The sequence below is a fragment of the Vipera berus genome (assembly GCF_964194415.1).
Source record: "Vipera berus genome assembly, chromosome: 3".
In the NCBI taxonomy this organism is placed as follows: Eukaryota; Metazoa; Chordata; class Lepidosauria; order Squamata; family Viperidae; genus Vipera; species Vipera berus.
The window spans coordinates 199,502,612-199,518,728 of record NC_138204.1 but is presented as its reverse complement, the minus strand read 5'-3'; the positions used below and the strand labels follow the sequence as shown (position 1 = coordinate 199,518,728).

Here is a 16,117-nt window from a genome sequence, read left to right as displayed (position 1 = left end):
CCTCCACGTCAACCACTGCAGCAACAGCCAACTATGGTTACAGCTCTAAGAAAAAAGCAGCAGGTTGCAAAATTTCTAGCATTCTATCCCTTCAACATGATTGCTAGCAAGTATAACATTGTCATCTTTGCAGCTAAATCTTTACAGAATTTCATCAGTTTGTGGATGGAAATGACCAAATAAATGCACACTTGATGTTCAAGAAATAGAAGTGGGACCTATGGACATTAGCATTTTATTTTATTTTTTGCATTGAATTCTGAGATGGACAGTTGAGGATTTTTCTTCTTCTTCAAGAACTTGCAATAACTGGGGAAGAACATGTCCCTTCAAGTTGTTCACATTATTGTTGTTGTTGTTTTTTAAATAGGATTATAATGCTTCCTATCTTCCCTATTATTTTTTTGAGTTGGATAATACAAAAATGAATAATGCCAAAATAAATAAAAAAATGATAGGGAGATTAATATGATATATGACAAGTCAACCATGTGAATAAAAATTCAGTCTATCTATACAGTCTACAGTTTTTCAATCTTGGCAAGTTGAAGATGAACGGATTTCAACTCCCAAAATTCCTTAGTCAGCAGAGGAATAGTAAAAAAAAATAAAGATTGATTAAGATATCAATCTTTGGCTCAAATACTCCTGCAGCAGGACAACCCAGAGGCTTAAGGTGGAGAAAGAATGCAGCTGGAGCCAGTCAGTGATGAGGAAAATGCCTGATGCCCCTGATCCAAGAACACGCAGGGCAGAGAAAAGGCAGGAGCAGAGTAGGTCAGCCAGATTACCCATGAGGAGAAAGCTTCACCCTTCTTGATGGGCTGCACCAGAAGCTAGATGTTTATCACAGCAGAGAGAGGGAAGTGATGTTGGAAGCAATGTGTTCATGTCCTAGCTGTGTGTTTTCTGGTCGTTGTGATTCTTGCCTTCTTTGGACTGACACCGTGCCTTGACTTGGATCAGGCCTTGTGAATTCTGGACTTTTCTTGCCTCGTGAACCCTCTTGTCTTGTGGATTTAATTTTGCCTGGTGGTTTTATTTTGATTGGGAAACTTTCAAGTATCTTGTGTACTCATTGGCCATTGCTCTGTGGACTAGCATTGGTTTGCTTGTGGCTGGACTTAATTGGGACAGTTCTGGGGTTTTGGTGAAGGCAGTTGCAGGGGATTATTAATAAACTCACTAAACCATAATTATGTTTGTGTGTGTGTGTGAGCCGGATAGCACATGATAATACAACATATAGATAACCCCCAAAAGCATTTCTTGACAGATACAACATGACAAGATGGCATGGTTTTCATCTTTATTTCAAAACAAAAAAAATCATTTCACCAGATAGAAAAGTTGGAATAATATTCAGCTCTGGGAAGTCGGGGAGGGGGGAGGAGAGGGGAGGGGAGGGTTGGGGAGAGGGGAGGGGGAGGGGGGAGTTCATTGTATTTAAAAATTGTAAAACTTTTCAATAAAAAGAAAAGAAAAGTTGGAATACATCTCATGTTCAAATGTTCACCAAATGAATGTAAAAATTTAACAAGGTTGAATTTACATCCTGTTTATATCATTAATCTACTTTTTCTCTTTTTGCCATCAGTTACAATATTCATGCTAAAAAAAAAACAAGGTGTCACATTCTTTCCCTCCTGCCAACAGATCATTGGAATAAACAGGTATGTGGGAAATAAAACATGTATCCTCAGGACAAAATAAGATGACCCATGTAAAAGTTGTGTTAGGGGTTACTCGCTTTGGCATTTTGTTCATGTGGTGAAAATGTTCAGGATGGTACTGAGAAAAATAATGTCAGCTGCCAAAGGCAAAAAAAAAAAAATGAGATGCTGATGAAATTACTAGGTGAGAAAATGGAAGTATTTGACCTTGTAGTTATGAGCGCAGGTAAGAACTAGGCAATGCTTTCAACATTTTCTTTTAGTTGATTTACCCTCTGGAGGGTCTCCTGGACATTATGCTTACTTTTCAAGCTACTCTTTTTCACCACCATGCTATTATGTTCCCTGTGCTGGCAGTATTCATCACTATTTCTAACAACAATGAAATTCTTTTTGCTCTGCTTACTAGAAGGTGTAGCTGTGCCCCCACCTCCGGGACTAATAGGCACCAACTGAGGAACTTGTTGCAACCCACTTGTGTGTGTCTGAATATAGATGGCATTTACTTCATTAGTTTCTGCAGCAGGGTTCTGTTGTGATGTCTTGCTCATTTATACAAGCTCTTTTGTAGACCCAGTGTGATTTATAAGAAAAAAAGTTCTGGAATTTCAAGATATTTCTGGAGTGGCTTTCCACAGACGGTCACGCTAAATCTGGCCCAGGAGGAAGGCGTGGGCCCCACCAGCCCTGACTTGGTTTGCCACTGCCATCCTTTCTCCGGAGAGGCGGGAGCCAACCATTTATTGATGTTCTTTGTAACTCACACTGTTCAATAAATATATTAATGGTGCTTAAAAAAGAATAATGTTTAGTTAATTCTAATCTGCTCTTGCCCTATAATTTGCAAGATGATGCAGATTTCTGGTCACAATCCACAGTATGCAAATCAGAACAATTGGAATTATGTTTAGTGTCTCAATAGTTCAAACCAATCGACTCTCTTACAGTATCACTTCCCTATGAATTCCCAATGCAATCCTGGGTTGCACCAACGAAGGTATAGCATCAAGATCACAAGAAGTGATAATACCACTTTATGCTGCACTAGTGAGGCCAGACTTGGAATACTGAGTACAGTACTGAGTACATTCCTGACAGTTAGAACAATTAACCAGTGGAACAACCTGCCTCCAGAAGTGGTGAATGCTCCAACACTGGAAGTTTTTAAGAAGAGACTGGACAGCCATTTGTCTGAAATGGTATAGGGTTTCCTGCCTTAGTAGGGGGTTGGACTAGATGACCTCCAAGGTCCCTTCCAACTTATTATTATTATTATCATTCTTAGTTCTGGTTGCCATGACACACACACACACACACACACAAAGACACCGAGACCCTGGAAAGTGTGCAAAGAAGAGCAACAAAGATGATGAAGGGTCTGGAGGATGAATCATATGATGATCAATTGAAGGAGCTAGGTATGTCTATTCTACCAAAGAGAAGGATTGGGGGGACATGATAACTGTCTTCCAGGTCTTAAGGGTCCACTTGTCACAGAGAAGAGGGGGTCAACTTATCCTCCAAAGCACCTAAGAAGTAATGGGTGAAAGTATATTGAAAAGAGATACAACCTAGAACTAAGGAGAAATTTTCTTACAGTGAGAACAATTAATCAGTGGAATAGCTTGCCTCCCAGATTTATGTGTTCTCCATCACTGGAGGTTTTCAAGAACAGACTGGATAGGTATTTGTCCAGGATGTTATAAGGTCTCTTGCCCTGAGCAGGGATTGGATTAGAAGACTGCTGGGCTTCCTTCAATATAATACTATGTCTATGGTCTAGCACAACCAAATTCCTTTAATAAAAATAATAATTTTTATTAAAATACTTTCCCAGATACAAAACAAACACATATATAACAAGCAGTGTAATTAAAAAAAAAGGAAATGAGAAAGTGAGAAAAAGTGTAAGAGCAAAAGTACAAATAGAAACAAGAAAAATGAAAACATATAAAGAAGTGACTCCTGATCTTATTTACAACAACAACAAAAACCTTCATACCTCCCTCTTTAAAATTCAACACCAGCTAGAATCAACCACACCAGCTATCACACAGAAAGGAGGAAAGCCACCACACCACTTTGTCTCACAATCCTATTCCCTTTAGGCAGTCCAGAAAGATAGGATGCTTGATGGTATCAAAAGCTGTCAAGAGATAAAGGAGCACCAGAATGCTTGCACCACCCATTCAATGCTTTCCCTCCTAAATATTATATAGTATACTATAAATCTATATATACAAGGTGTGCAGACACATCCAGTCTACAGCAGTTTCAATCTTGTAACTTAAAAATGTATGGACTTCAAATCCCAGAATTCCTCAGCCAGCATAGAATCCATACCTCTTAAAGTTGTCAAGTAAAAAAAAAAAGCTGCTCTAGAGTCATGCATAAGATTATATTTATTTGGACTTCCGGTTTTGCACCTGCAGTGCATGGCCATCCAAGAGCAGACCTCCGCTCCCCATGGCTAGTTTCTTCCTGCTTGGGGAACCCTAGATGTGTCCGAAGTTGCCCCAGAGAGGTGACCGTGAAGGAGGGGCACCCCATTAATCACAAAGTGACAGCAATCACTTCGTTTGATCTGGGGGAAGTCCTCCAAACCTGACAAGAGAAAGGCTAGCGTGAGATCAGTGTCTAACCCAAGCTACTTGCAGCCAAGTCCCAGAGCACAAACCTAAATATTGGTGAACAGCATGCTTGGAATTGGTGAGAGTACTGATCTTCTTTCTTCTATCTACTATCTAAAACCTTGAAAAGATCCCCAAAGCAAGAAAACCTCCAGAAGTGAAGGGAGGGGACTATATCCCCATTCCCTTACAGATGGGAGCAGCAAATTAATATTAAAGGAGGGAAGAGATATATTAAAATTTGATTTCAAATACTTCAGTCTGGAAAAAATTAGGAACTAAAAAACTGGTAAGATTATACCCTATTTTTTATGGAATTATAAAAATATATAACAAAAATAACTTTTTGATTTAAAGAAAAACTGAAAAAAGAAATAACTGCTGACATCTAGTGGAGACTCAGAGAATAGAGCACTAACAATAGGGACTCAGAAATTTATTTATTTATTTATTTATTTCGATTTATATACTGCCTTTTTCCCGTGGGACTCAGGGCAGTTTACAGGGCAAATTAAAACAATACAATATATATACAGGTTAAAATAAAATAAAATTAAATAGCCCCAAAATAATTAAAAATTAAAACCTTAACCCAAAAACCCTCAGTCCTGGACGGAAAGCTCGAATAGCCAAGTTTTTAGGTCCTGGCGAAACGAGCGAAGGTCAGGGGCCATCCAGAGTTCCACAGGCAGCTGATTCCAAAAGGCAGGTGTGCCCACAGAGAACACTCTCCCCCTGGGGACCACCAGCCAGTGCTCCCTGACCGGCGGCACCCTGAGAAGGCCCTCCCTGTGGGAGCGCACAGGATGATGGGAAGTTGATGCTGGCAGCAGGTGCTCCCGAAGATAATCCGGACCCATGCCATTTAGGGTTTTATAGGTCATCACCAGCACCTTGAATCTCACCCGGAGGGCAACTGGAAGGCAATGCAGCCATGTAGAGGGCATTGCAGTAGTCTATCCGGGAGGTCACAAGCGCATGAGTGACTGTACATAGGGCGTCTTGGTCCAGATAGGGCTGCAACTGGTGCACCAGGTGAACCTGGGCAAAAGCCCCCCTGGCCACGGCTCCCATATGATCTTCCAAACTGAGATGTGAGTCCAGGAGGACGCCCAAGTTGCGGGCCCTATCTACAGGGGATAACACCTCACCCCCCATAGTTAACGATGGAATAGACTGGTTAATCCGAGATGCCGGTGTGCACAGCCACTCAGTCTTGGCGGGATTAAGTCGAAGCCTGTTTCTCCCCATCAAGACTCGGACCGCCTCCAGGCAACGGGACATCACGTTGAGGGCATAACTGGGTTGGTTCGGGGTGGAGAGAAAAAGCTGGGTATCATCAGCATACTGATGATACCCCACCCCAAAACCATGAATTATCTCACCCAGCAGCTTCATATAGAAGTTGAACAAGAGGGGAGAGAGGACCGACCCCTGAGGAACTCCACAAACGAGAGGCCTCGGGGCCAACCTCTGCCCTCCTGCCAACACCGACTGCGAGCAGCCCAGGAGGTAGGAGGAGAACCACTATAAAACAGTGCCCCCCACTTGCAAACCCCTGAGATGCTGCAGCAAGATACCATGGTCGATGGTATCGAAAGCCGCTGAAAGGTCTAATAGGACTAGGATAGAGGAACAACCCCTGTCCCAAGCCCACCAGAGATCATTCACCAGCGCGACCAATGCCGTCTCCATGCTGTACCCAGGCCTGAAGCCCAATTGGTACGGGTCCAGATAATCAGTTTCCTCAAGGAACAGAGGGAGCTGACATGCCACCACACTCTCAACAACCTTCGTCATGAAGCGAAGGTTGGAGACAGGACAATAGTTGTTCAAAACAGCTGGATCCAAGACAGGCTTCTTGAGGAGGGGCCTCACCACCGCCTCCTTCAAGGCGGCAGGGAAGCTACCCTCCCTCAAAGAAGCAGTTATTACTGCATGGATCCAGCCTCGTGTCCCCTCCCGAGCTGCATACACCAGCCAGGAGGGGCACGGGTCCAACAAACACGTGGTGGAACTCAGCCTACCCATGATCCTGTCCACCTCTTCCGGAGTCACAGGATCGAATTCATCCCAGATAATATTTCCAAGACTGCTCATCTCCCCCCTGTCCAACTCTGCCCAGTCGGAGTCCAGACCAGCCCGGATCTGAGCAATTTTATCTGTCAGATGCTGACTAAATTCCTCGGCCCGCCCCTGCAAGGGCTCCTCTCTCACCTCCTGATTAAGGAGGGAGTGAGTGACCCTAAATAGGGTGGCCAGGTGATTATCTGCAGAAGCGATGAGGGCAGCAAAGTAGTTAGACTTCGCCGCCTCCATCGTGGCGAGATAAGACCTTGTTGAGGTTCTTAACCGCAATCGATCAGATTCGGACCGGCTGGATCTCCAACAGGTCTCCAGATCCCGTCTCCGGCACTTCATCTCCCGGAGCTCCACAGAAAACCATGGAGCCCAACGGGATCTGTGCCGGTCAGGGGTCGCAAGGGTACAACACGGTCAAGCGCCTCAGTGGCCGCCCTTTCCTAGGCATCCACCAAGGCATCAGCTGGGCTGTGAGTGAGGGAGATAGGTATAGACCCAAGCACCGTCTGGAACCGTTCTGGATCCATTAGGCGCCTGGGGCAGAACCACCTGGTCAGCTCCGCAGCCCAGCAGCGAGGGGTGGCAAAGCAGAAGACCAACCACAGGAGATAATGATCGGTCCATGACAGGGGGACAATAGTTGGTGAACCCCCTCCCAGATCATCAAACCACTGTCCAGATAAGAAGACAAGGTCGAGTGTGTGACCCCCTCCATGAGTCGGACCCTGAATTACTTGGGTCAGGTCCATGGCCTTCATGGAGTCCATGAACTCCCGAGCCAACTCTGACGACTCCCCCCAGGGAAGGCAGGTTAAAGTCCCCCAGAACTATAAGTCTGGGAAACTCAACCGCCAACCCTGAGAGGGCGTCGAGAAGCTCTGGCAGGGCTGTTGCCACGCAGCTGGGCACCAGGTACGTTAGCAACAGGCCCAACTGAGCCCCAGGGCCGCACTTCAGGAGGAGTGACTCACACCCAACTATCTGTACGACAGTGGCCTCCCGCAGACATAAGGTCTCCCGTATAACCACTGCCACCCCCCCCGCCCCTGCCCTGAGCCCGAGGCCAAGGCCAGTGAAGCACACGAGCCCGAGGCCGGTGAAGCACATGGAAACCTGGAGGGCAAAGTTCAGTCAGAGGGACACCTCCCTCTGGGCCCAACCAGGTTTCCATAATGCATGCCAGGTCCGTGCATTCCTCCTCAATCAGATCCCGAATGAGGGGAGCCTTATTCACAACGGACCTGGCATTAAAGTACACTAGCCTGAGCTCAGGGGCCTGATCCCCCTCACTCCCAGATAAACGGGTCCTGACTGGAGGGTCGGAGTGCACCACCGCTTGGAGACAGTGGGGGCGTACTCCCAGATGTTGATGTGGCCCTCCGTGTAACCGCCTGCTGCTCTTCCCAATCATTGTGGGCATTTGAAACCCCACCCTGCTGCTAGGAAAACCAGAGGCCCCCAACCCCATCCCCATCCCGCCGGGATACATCTCAGGCCCGGACTGACAAACGGTTGGTGGAACACCCCCCAATTCGAACCCAACCCTCCACCCCCCTCCCTAACCCCTTAAAACAACCAGGTAAAAAACATACCAGGGGCTTCTTAATATATTTCCACCAGAGGCCCCTGTCTATGCTCAACCACCTCTCGGGGTCCCAACAGTTGGGCCCATCCTTAAGGGAAACATTGGAAAGGGCAGCGGGTTGCACCCAGGAGGGGGGGCCCTCCTGAGGGCATACAAGTCCGTACTAGAATACCGCAGGTGAGCCATGTGATAATGTCCGCATGGGGCAGCGATAGGCAGTTCGATGGTCAATAGATAGTATTAAGTCCGGGAAGAAATTCTAGAACTCAAGTTCACCAATCCAGCTCCGCTTTCACCTGAGCTGGTAACCAGGCGAAGTCCAACGACCACCCTCTCACCACAGCTGAGGCATCCAACCTGGGGCAGACAGAGTTCAGAAACCGAAGGGATAGGCCTACCCCAACTGATCTCTCACATCAGTGGGGTGGTTGATGGCAAATCCAAGGCCACCCTCTCACAGCGGTCAGTCCCCAGGTTCTCCCGGACTGTTTGGGGAAAGTCACAGGAACAGGGGCATGTAACCATGCCCAAATGTCCGGCCAAGCCGACCCGGAAGGGTCACATGATGGTACTGTTGGCGGGGATGTTCCAGGGGCATGCATAGTCCTCCCCATTTAGGCACAGGGGTTGAGAATAAGCAGAAGGACCCGACAAGGCCAAGGCCACACCAACAGTCCAAAACCAGCACTCCGCAATCCATAACAAAACAGGTGGAGTGCTGCCGGGAAGATGGAAAGCTGAGCCAACACCAGACTCGTCCAAGATGGAAATAGAATCATTTCATCCCATACCAACCAGCTGCCACCCTGGGGCATGGGAGAACAGTCACACACCTGATGGGATTGCGCAGGCCTATGAGTCCAACTCAGGGCAGGGAGATGGTCCCAGTCAGTGCGAGTACACCATCCTGGTTTCCTCATCGCTGACCTCCTTCCAGCAATTGCCTGATGAGGAGGCGGGCTTGAAGATCAAAACCGCCCACAGATTCTTCCTCCAATGGCCAAAATGAAGACCAGGTATCGTCAAGGACTCAGGCGGCGCAAAGAATAAATGCCACCTGGCAGCCAGCGGGTTCACCCACTGTCATAGTCCAGACCACGGGACTCCAGGCCATCCCAGAATCAGGCTCCCAAAGCCCGCGGTAGCGGCCACTGTCCAGGCCGCTCCAAGCCACGGCACCAGGACGCTGCAAAAAGCATCTCTAAACTGCAGCCGCGGCCGTTCTATAGGCTGCTGTTCTCCCGGGCTCTCTCACTGTCACACGGCCGATCGTCAGGCTGCCTGAAGCCACGGATCCGAGGCACCATAAGTTGTGGCTCTGAGGCCGCGGCCGTGGCCGATCTTCAGGCCGCTGTGCTCTCCCGGCTGCTCCTACCATTTCGGGGGGCGCCTTTGCGCCGAAAAAATGGCACGCACCAGCTCCAAGCCGCGGCAGCAGGATGCCATGAAAAGTGCCTCTAAACTGCAGCTGTGGCCGTTCTATAGGCCGCTGTTCTCCCGGGCTCTCACCGTTACACGGCCGATCGCCAGGCCGCCTGAAGCCGTGGATCCGAGGTGCCATAAATTGCGGCTCTGAGGCCGCAGCCATGGCCAATCTTCAGGCTGCTGTGCTCTCCCGGCCGCTCCTGCCGTTCTGGGGGGGCCTCCGTGCCAAAAAAAAACGGCACCAGCTGTTCTCCGCTTCGGCCCATTCAGAGGCTGCAAAAGCGATTTCCACCGCTGGACTCCCCGAGCTGCCCAAAAACACCGAAGCCCTTCATGGAGCTCAGCAAAATGCAACTGCCATCTGTGCGGCTGAGACCCACCTGGCCATGATGAGCCTTCCCGCGCGCCTAGGGCGTCTCCATGGCAACCGCTCCATGGTTGACAGAATAAATGAATGAATGAACCTTTATTGTCAAAGTACAACCATGTATACATTGAGATTAGCTGAGCCTCCCTTCGTGCTCCCACCCCCCAACTTACAGTGACAACAAACCCTCCATCTTATTACACCATGTGAACTAATTGCACCACACACCGGCCTCGCAAGTCAATTCTGCATAAAGTTTATAAAAATTATTTCCCATTCAAAAGCCTAACAGCCCATGGATAAAAGCTTTTTTTCAGCCTGTTGGTGTGGCTGGCTATACTCCTATATCTCCTACCCGATGATAGGAGAGTAAAGAGATACCGTCCAGGGTGTGAGTCATCCCTGAGAATTTTCCTCACTCTTCCAAGGCCATGAGCCCTGGCGATGTCATCCAGTGGTGTCAGGGGACAGCCCACAATGTCTTGTGCTGTACTCACCACCCTCTGTAATACTTTCCTATCCGCGGCTGTCAGACCAGCATACCAAACCACAATAACATATGAGAGGACGCTCTCTTTAGTAGACCGATAAAAGAGGGTCATTAGCTGTTGTTCTACCCTGTTCTTCCGGAAGACCCTGAGAAAGTGAAGCCTCTGTTGGGCCTTTCTAGCCACCGGGGTTGTATTAACTTTCCAGGTCAGATCTTCACAGAGGTAGACTCCCAGAAATTTAAAGGAGGAAACTCTCTCCGCACAGTCCTACAAACAAAGAAAAAGTTGTTCCTTTGAATTGCAAATAACTTTGAAGACAGCTGGGAACTAAGGAAGAGCCAGCTATAAGATTAAAAAGTGTCTGAAAGAAAAACAACAACACCTGGACTGTTGTTTAAATCTAAGAACTGTTTATGGAAAAGAAAAACCTTGGCTTTTTGGCTAATCTTTTAGAGGACAATCTGTAGGAAGGATTTAAAGTGATTTAACATACTGAATTGGACTTTCAACTGACTGATAAATTGATTTTTGAATTAAAACATTGATGAAAGATTATTTGAAGGGGGGAGACAACATGTATATCACATACATATCAAAAAATGACAATAGACTCAAACCACGAGGAAATCCAAAACAACTTTGATGATTTAAATTAGCATATTTCCAATCTAAATTTACAATTAAAAAACACCCAGGAAATAACAAATAAATCAGACAACAGACTACAAATTAGAAGACTATGATCAAATTGATGAAACAACAAAGGAAAAGAATTACAATTTGACACAAACAGGAAGAAATCTTCAAGGTTCTGATACAACAAGAAAAATGGAATTATCAGGAGAACCATTAATGTTTGAGAGAGAAAGTATTTATCTTACTTACTTCATCTGTATTCCCAACAACATTTGTAAAAATACAGGAACTGCTGGGTAAGCGGATTACATCAACTTGCAAAATTACTTGGCAAAAGAAGAAGATCAGAGACAGATACAAGAGTTTTGACTCACCCTTCTAGATGGACTATTACGTGAATAAACATTTGTTTGAATATGGCTAAAAGAACAGAGAATTTTGAACACAAAAGGGCATTATAACAAGAAGGATAAGAGATTTAAGTAATATAGTATGTTTTATAATATATGAAATGTTAAAATAGTAGGTTGATGTAACTTTTATTAATATAAACTGATTAAAAGAATGTTATATCTAGATATCATAAGATAGATAAAAAGTATAGTATTTTTATAATGCATGATAATTTATCCATCTGCTGAATGGGGAACTTTTTTTATATGTCCCAGATCTCCTACATTAAAAGTTCACTGAATAGTTCAGGATTCTCGGAATATTTTATCTATGTACTATATGATACTGTAACATTATATCTAATCCCATTTTGCTCATCACTTTCCTAAAAGAAGAGCACAAGACATCTATAAAGATTTCATTTAGAGGTTTGCTGTAAAGGCAATTTAATTGGATCTCTGAGTGAAACTGGTTTTACGAATAAGGTTTGGGATTCAGATATGAATTGTAGAATTGGATGGTGACAAATTAATTGTACAATTTGAAAGATGATTAAACATCAGTTTGGAGATAATTATCAGTTTGACCTGTCAATGGATTTGAAGCATTCAAACAAAGTGTGTTGATTTCCTGAATTGAATCAATAGTTTAAATTCATTCAGAATAATTAGCACAATCTAATTCCCACACACCCTTCATTATTGTGCTCTCTTATTATAAGGAATTGTTTCAGCCCTTTTGATAGATGTTGATGTGGTGTTTTTTTAAAAACACTTTTCCAGTTCGTCAATATACATTTTTGCTACCTTTTTTTCAAAAAAGAAACTAAAATTAGATCCAGATTTGCAATGTCTTATTAGTACGGTAAAGATTAATTACTGATTTTACATTTATTTTTTAAGCTAACCATTTAAAAATATAACACTTCAGCTCCTTTAAAAAGCTAAGGAAAATTAAAGATGAAAAATGTATTGATGCGTAAATGTATATTTATTTTTATTTATTTATTTATTTATTAATTGAATTTATATACCGCCCTATTCCCGAAGGACTCAGGGCGGTTCACAGGGCAAGTTAAAAACAATACAAAAAGAGAGAATAAAATAAGATTAAATTAATACAAGCCCACAAAATTAAGATAACATTAAAATTGAAATTTAAAATTAATTTAATTTAATTTAATTTAATATAATTTAAAATCCCTCAGTCCAGGCCAGACAATTCAACAACCAGGTTTTTAAGTCCCGGCGAAACGAGCGAAGGTTGGGGGCAGTCCGAAGTTCCATCGGCAGTTCATTCCAAAGGGTGGGCGCACCCACAGAGAATGCCCTCCTTGTATATCATATACAAGCAAAATAAATCCTTCAAAAAGCTGATCCAAAATCCTAAAAAATAAAAATAATTGTTCCATTGAAGAACCAGTTATCAGTAATTTGATTTCTGGTATACAATACATATCAAAAATTATGCTGGATACAAACCTAGTGCTTTTCTCACAAACATCTAAGAAGTGGTTATTTTGGTCAAGTTAATCAAGCCATGGAAAATGAAAATTACAAAAATTCATAACCTCGGACAAATCTTGACATTTTGTTCCAAGATATGGTATGGAAATATCTACTGTGGAGTTGGTTCTCTAGTGATACTATTCACATTCTTAAGAGTTTTTGTTTTAGAAAATTAGAAATTTTAAGGAAATCCAGAAAAATCATCTGTCCAATATATAGTTTTGAGGTCACTTGAGTCCTACCAGATTCAGATATGCATTAGAACATCAAAGATATATTTTCTGGTAGAGGATGGTAAGGAGTTTATCCGCAGAACTCATGTGTTGAATTTGCATGACTTCATAATGCCTAAATAGGACTTAAAATGGAAAAGCGATAGAGAGAACTGAACTATCATTCTGTTTCCATGGCAACCGGGCCATGTTCCTGGTCTTTCTGTACTATGAGGGAACACAATGAAATGCAGCGCAGTGTGGGAAATTAGGGAGCAAAAACTTAGTTTCCTCAGCAACAAGCAGAACCTTTTTGTCCCCACTCAAACTTTCTCACCTTTTGTTTTCTAAAAAGTACAAACAAAATTGCTTTGTGGGTGGGGAGTTCTTGAAGTATATAAAGAGAGTTTAAACAAAATCAAATTTGAAGAAAGATTGATAGCCCTAGAATAAATAACTATGATTATCAAGGGTGAGTGGCTGAAGAAGTGGAGTGGAGAGAGAACAGTAAGAAGGATGGATAGGTCTTGGAGAAATTACAAATTATCACTAGAGAAAAATTGGATTGGTCCATTCAATCATCAAGATTTGAGCCGTTGATCGTTTCTATCTAATATGTATCAGATAATTACTAAATGTAAATAATAATAATAATAATAATAATAATAATAATAATAATAATAATAATAATAATAATAATAATAATAATAATAATAATAAAGTTGGGAGGGACCTTGGATGTCATCTAGTCCAACCCCCTGCTCAGGCAGGAAACCCTATACCATTTCAGACAAATGGCTGTCCAGTCTCTTCTTAAAAACTTCCAGTGTTGGAGCTTTCACAGCTTCTTGAGGCAGGTTGCTCCACTGGTCAATTGTTCTAACTGTCAGGAAGTTTCTCCTTGGTTCTAGGTTGCTGTTCACTTTTTACATAGAAATCGAAGGAAATAAGTTGTGAAAGAGATCCCTGAGAAATATCTAAGTGTGTAGTTCAGGGGTGTCCTGTTCTACACATTCTAGATTATCCCTGATGGTGCACTGATTAGAATGTAGTATTGCATACTAGCTCTGCCCACAATCTGGAGTTCGATCCTGATGGGCTCAAGGTTGACTCAACCTTTCATCCTTCTGAGGTTGGTAAAATGAGGAGCCAGATTGTTGGGGGCAATATGCTGTTGTTTTAAACCACCCAGAGAGTGCTATAAAGCACTGTGGGACAGTATATAAGTCTAAGTGCTATTGCTATTTCTATTCTTACAAAGCAAATCACAAAAGAGAGGGATCTGAACAAATTTGTAACCCTGGTGTTCCAGCTTCCCACTATATATTAGAATCTATTATATATTAGATATTTGCACATTTGCGAAGTTCCTACAACAAAATTATATAAAGCTATCTGTTAAAAGGGCTTTAGAATCTTCCTTGATTAAAAATTCTGTTAAGTAGGCATCTTAAGTATAGGGGAATCTCTTAGCATTTGAGCCAAAAGTACACTTTAAAGAATTGAATATGGGAAGATTGCAAAGGAAGTTGATTGCATAAGTATACTGCAGAATGAGGTTTACATGAACATGTTTCTTGTCCATTTTAGCTTTATTTATAGACAAGGAAATGTTTATACTGATAAACATTACATCTGATGCTTATCTTCATATCTGCATTCTACAGAAGGCTGAAGCTTCACATTCCTCACTAAGAAGTATATCTATATCATCTGTATTTTGCATCTTTTAGGCAAAGACACTTGAAAAAACTTAGGTGTTCTTTAGACATTGTCATGCCTTAGTCATATTTGCTTTCTGGGAAAATTAAAAATGGAAGTTGGGTAAGTAACACAATGCCAATTTTGCATGAAATTTCTTAAAAATAAATTCAATAAAACCAAGGCAATACCCTGATGCGGAATTGCTAGATCTCAAGTAATTAAAATTTCATGTTCAATCCATATGATTTTGCCCTATAAAATTATGCACATGAAAAAAAAATCTGAGTCCTGGAAGTATGTCTTATGTGAGAAGGGTGTGGAGGGGAAACAAAGTTATTATAACCTTAAAACAATCAAAGCTTTAAAAGTTTTCAAGAGAACCTTGCTTCAGCTACTCCATATTTCAGAAGTGTCTCAGCATCCTACACTTATATTTAATCTTGAAATTTATATGGAATTAATCACCCATCTGCTAACATATCTTAGTATAACACCTGCTGATGCTGTTTGCCTACAGTCTACCCACACAAAAGGATAAGACTATACATTATTATTAGTTTAATATTCATTCATGCTTGGAGTATCAGTTCTGTACCCCACTTAATTACATGAGCCATCAAAAGAACAGATTATTATTTCTTTGTGACTTTAGATGACTTCAAGAAAACATTTGACATCTTGAAATGGGGAAATTGCATTTTCCTCCTTCACTAATATGGATTTGCTCCAGGAGTAGTTAAGGTTATCAAAGCTCTTTATAGCACTTTTAAGAGCTCAGTGCTCACTGAGGGATGCCAATCTGGAGAATTCAATGTGACTAGTGAGGTGTCACATTGAGATATTCCATCCTGATTTTTCCTTGCAATTGTCATGTAGATGAAACTTTGAAATGAACTTTGTGTGGATGAAACTTAGAAAAGAACTTCAGTTTCATTATTCAGCCACAGTGAGTCCCACAAGCATTGTAATAAAGTCTCAAACAACTAAAGTTTGCTACTCCAAATACTTTTGTAAAGGACACCTCTAACTGCCTGCATAATTTTTCCAATGCTTAACCGTGATGTGACATGGAAAGCACCGTTGTGAGCAATTTTGAGAGACAGGCTTCGTTGTGAATAGCCACACTCATGGCTTTTTGGCTGGCACCTCATTATGTACTTCCACACTACAATATTTGTGAGTAAGGGAATGCAGCTAAGTTAGCTTTATTTACTTATGCTTGAATGACTGAGTTGCAAAACTAGAGCAGTTCAGTTTACTGACAAATTCTAGAAGATTTGTCATAGATGACAAAATAAGACATCCATTAAATGGACCACGTTTTAAGCAGGTGTACATACATAAAAATTAGTGTGAGTACCCCAAATCTTTTCTGAACTGATATGGAAACATTTAGTCTTAAAAAAAATCT

General features: G+C 42.7%; 1 protein-coding gene across 1 annotated transcript; it reads right to left on the bottom strand.

The window, feature by feature from the left end:
• Positions 1-1,906: 1,906 nt before the first annotated feature.
• On the bottom strand, positions 1,907-2,224 carry LOC308666728 (CCAAT/enhancer-binding protein gamma-like; the record flags this gene model as incomplete). The annotated part of the gene is made up of 1 exon (XM_081325623.1): positions 1,907-2,224. The coding sequence occupies one exon, from the start codon at positions 2,222-2,224 to the stop codon at positions 1,907-1,909; it is 318 nt and encodes a 105-aa protein (XP_081181749.1).
• Between the last annotated feature and the right edge of the window lie 13,893 nt (positions 2,225-16,117).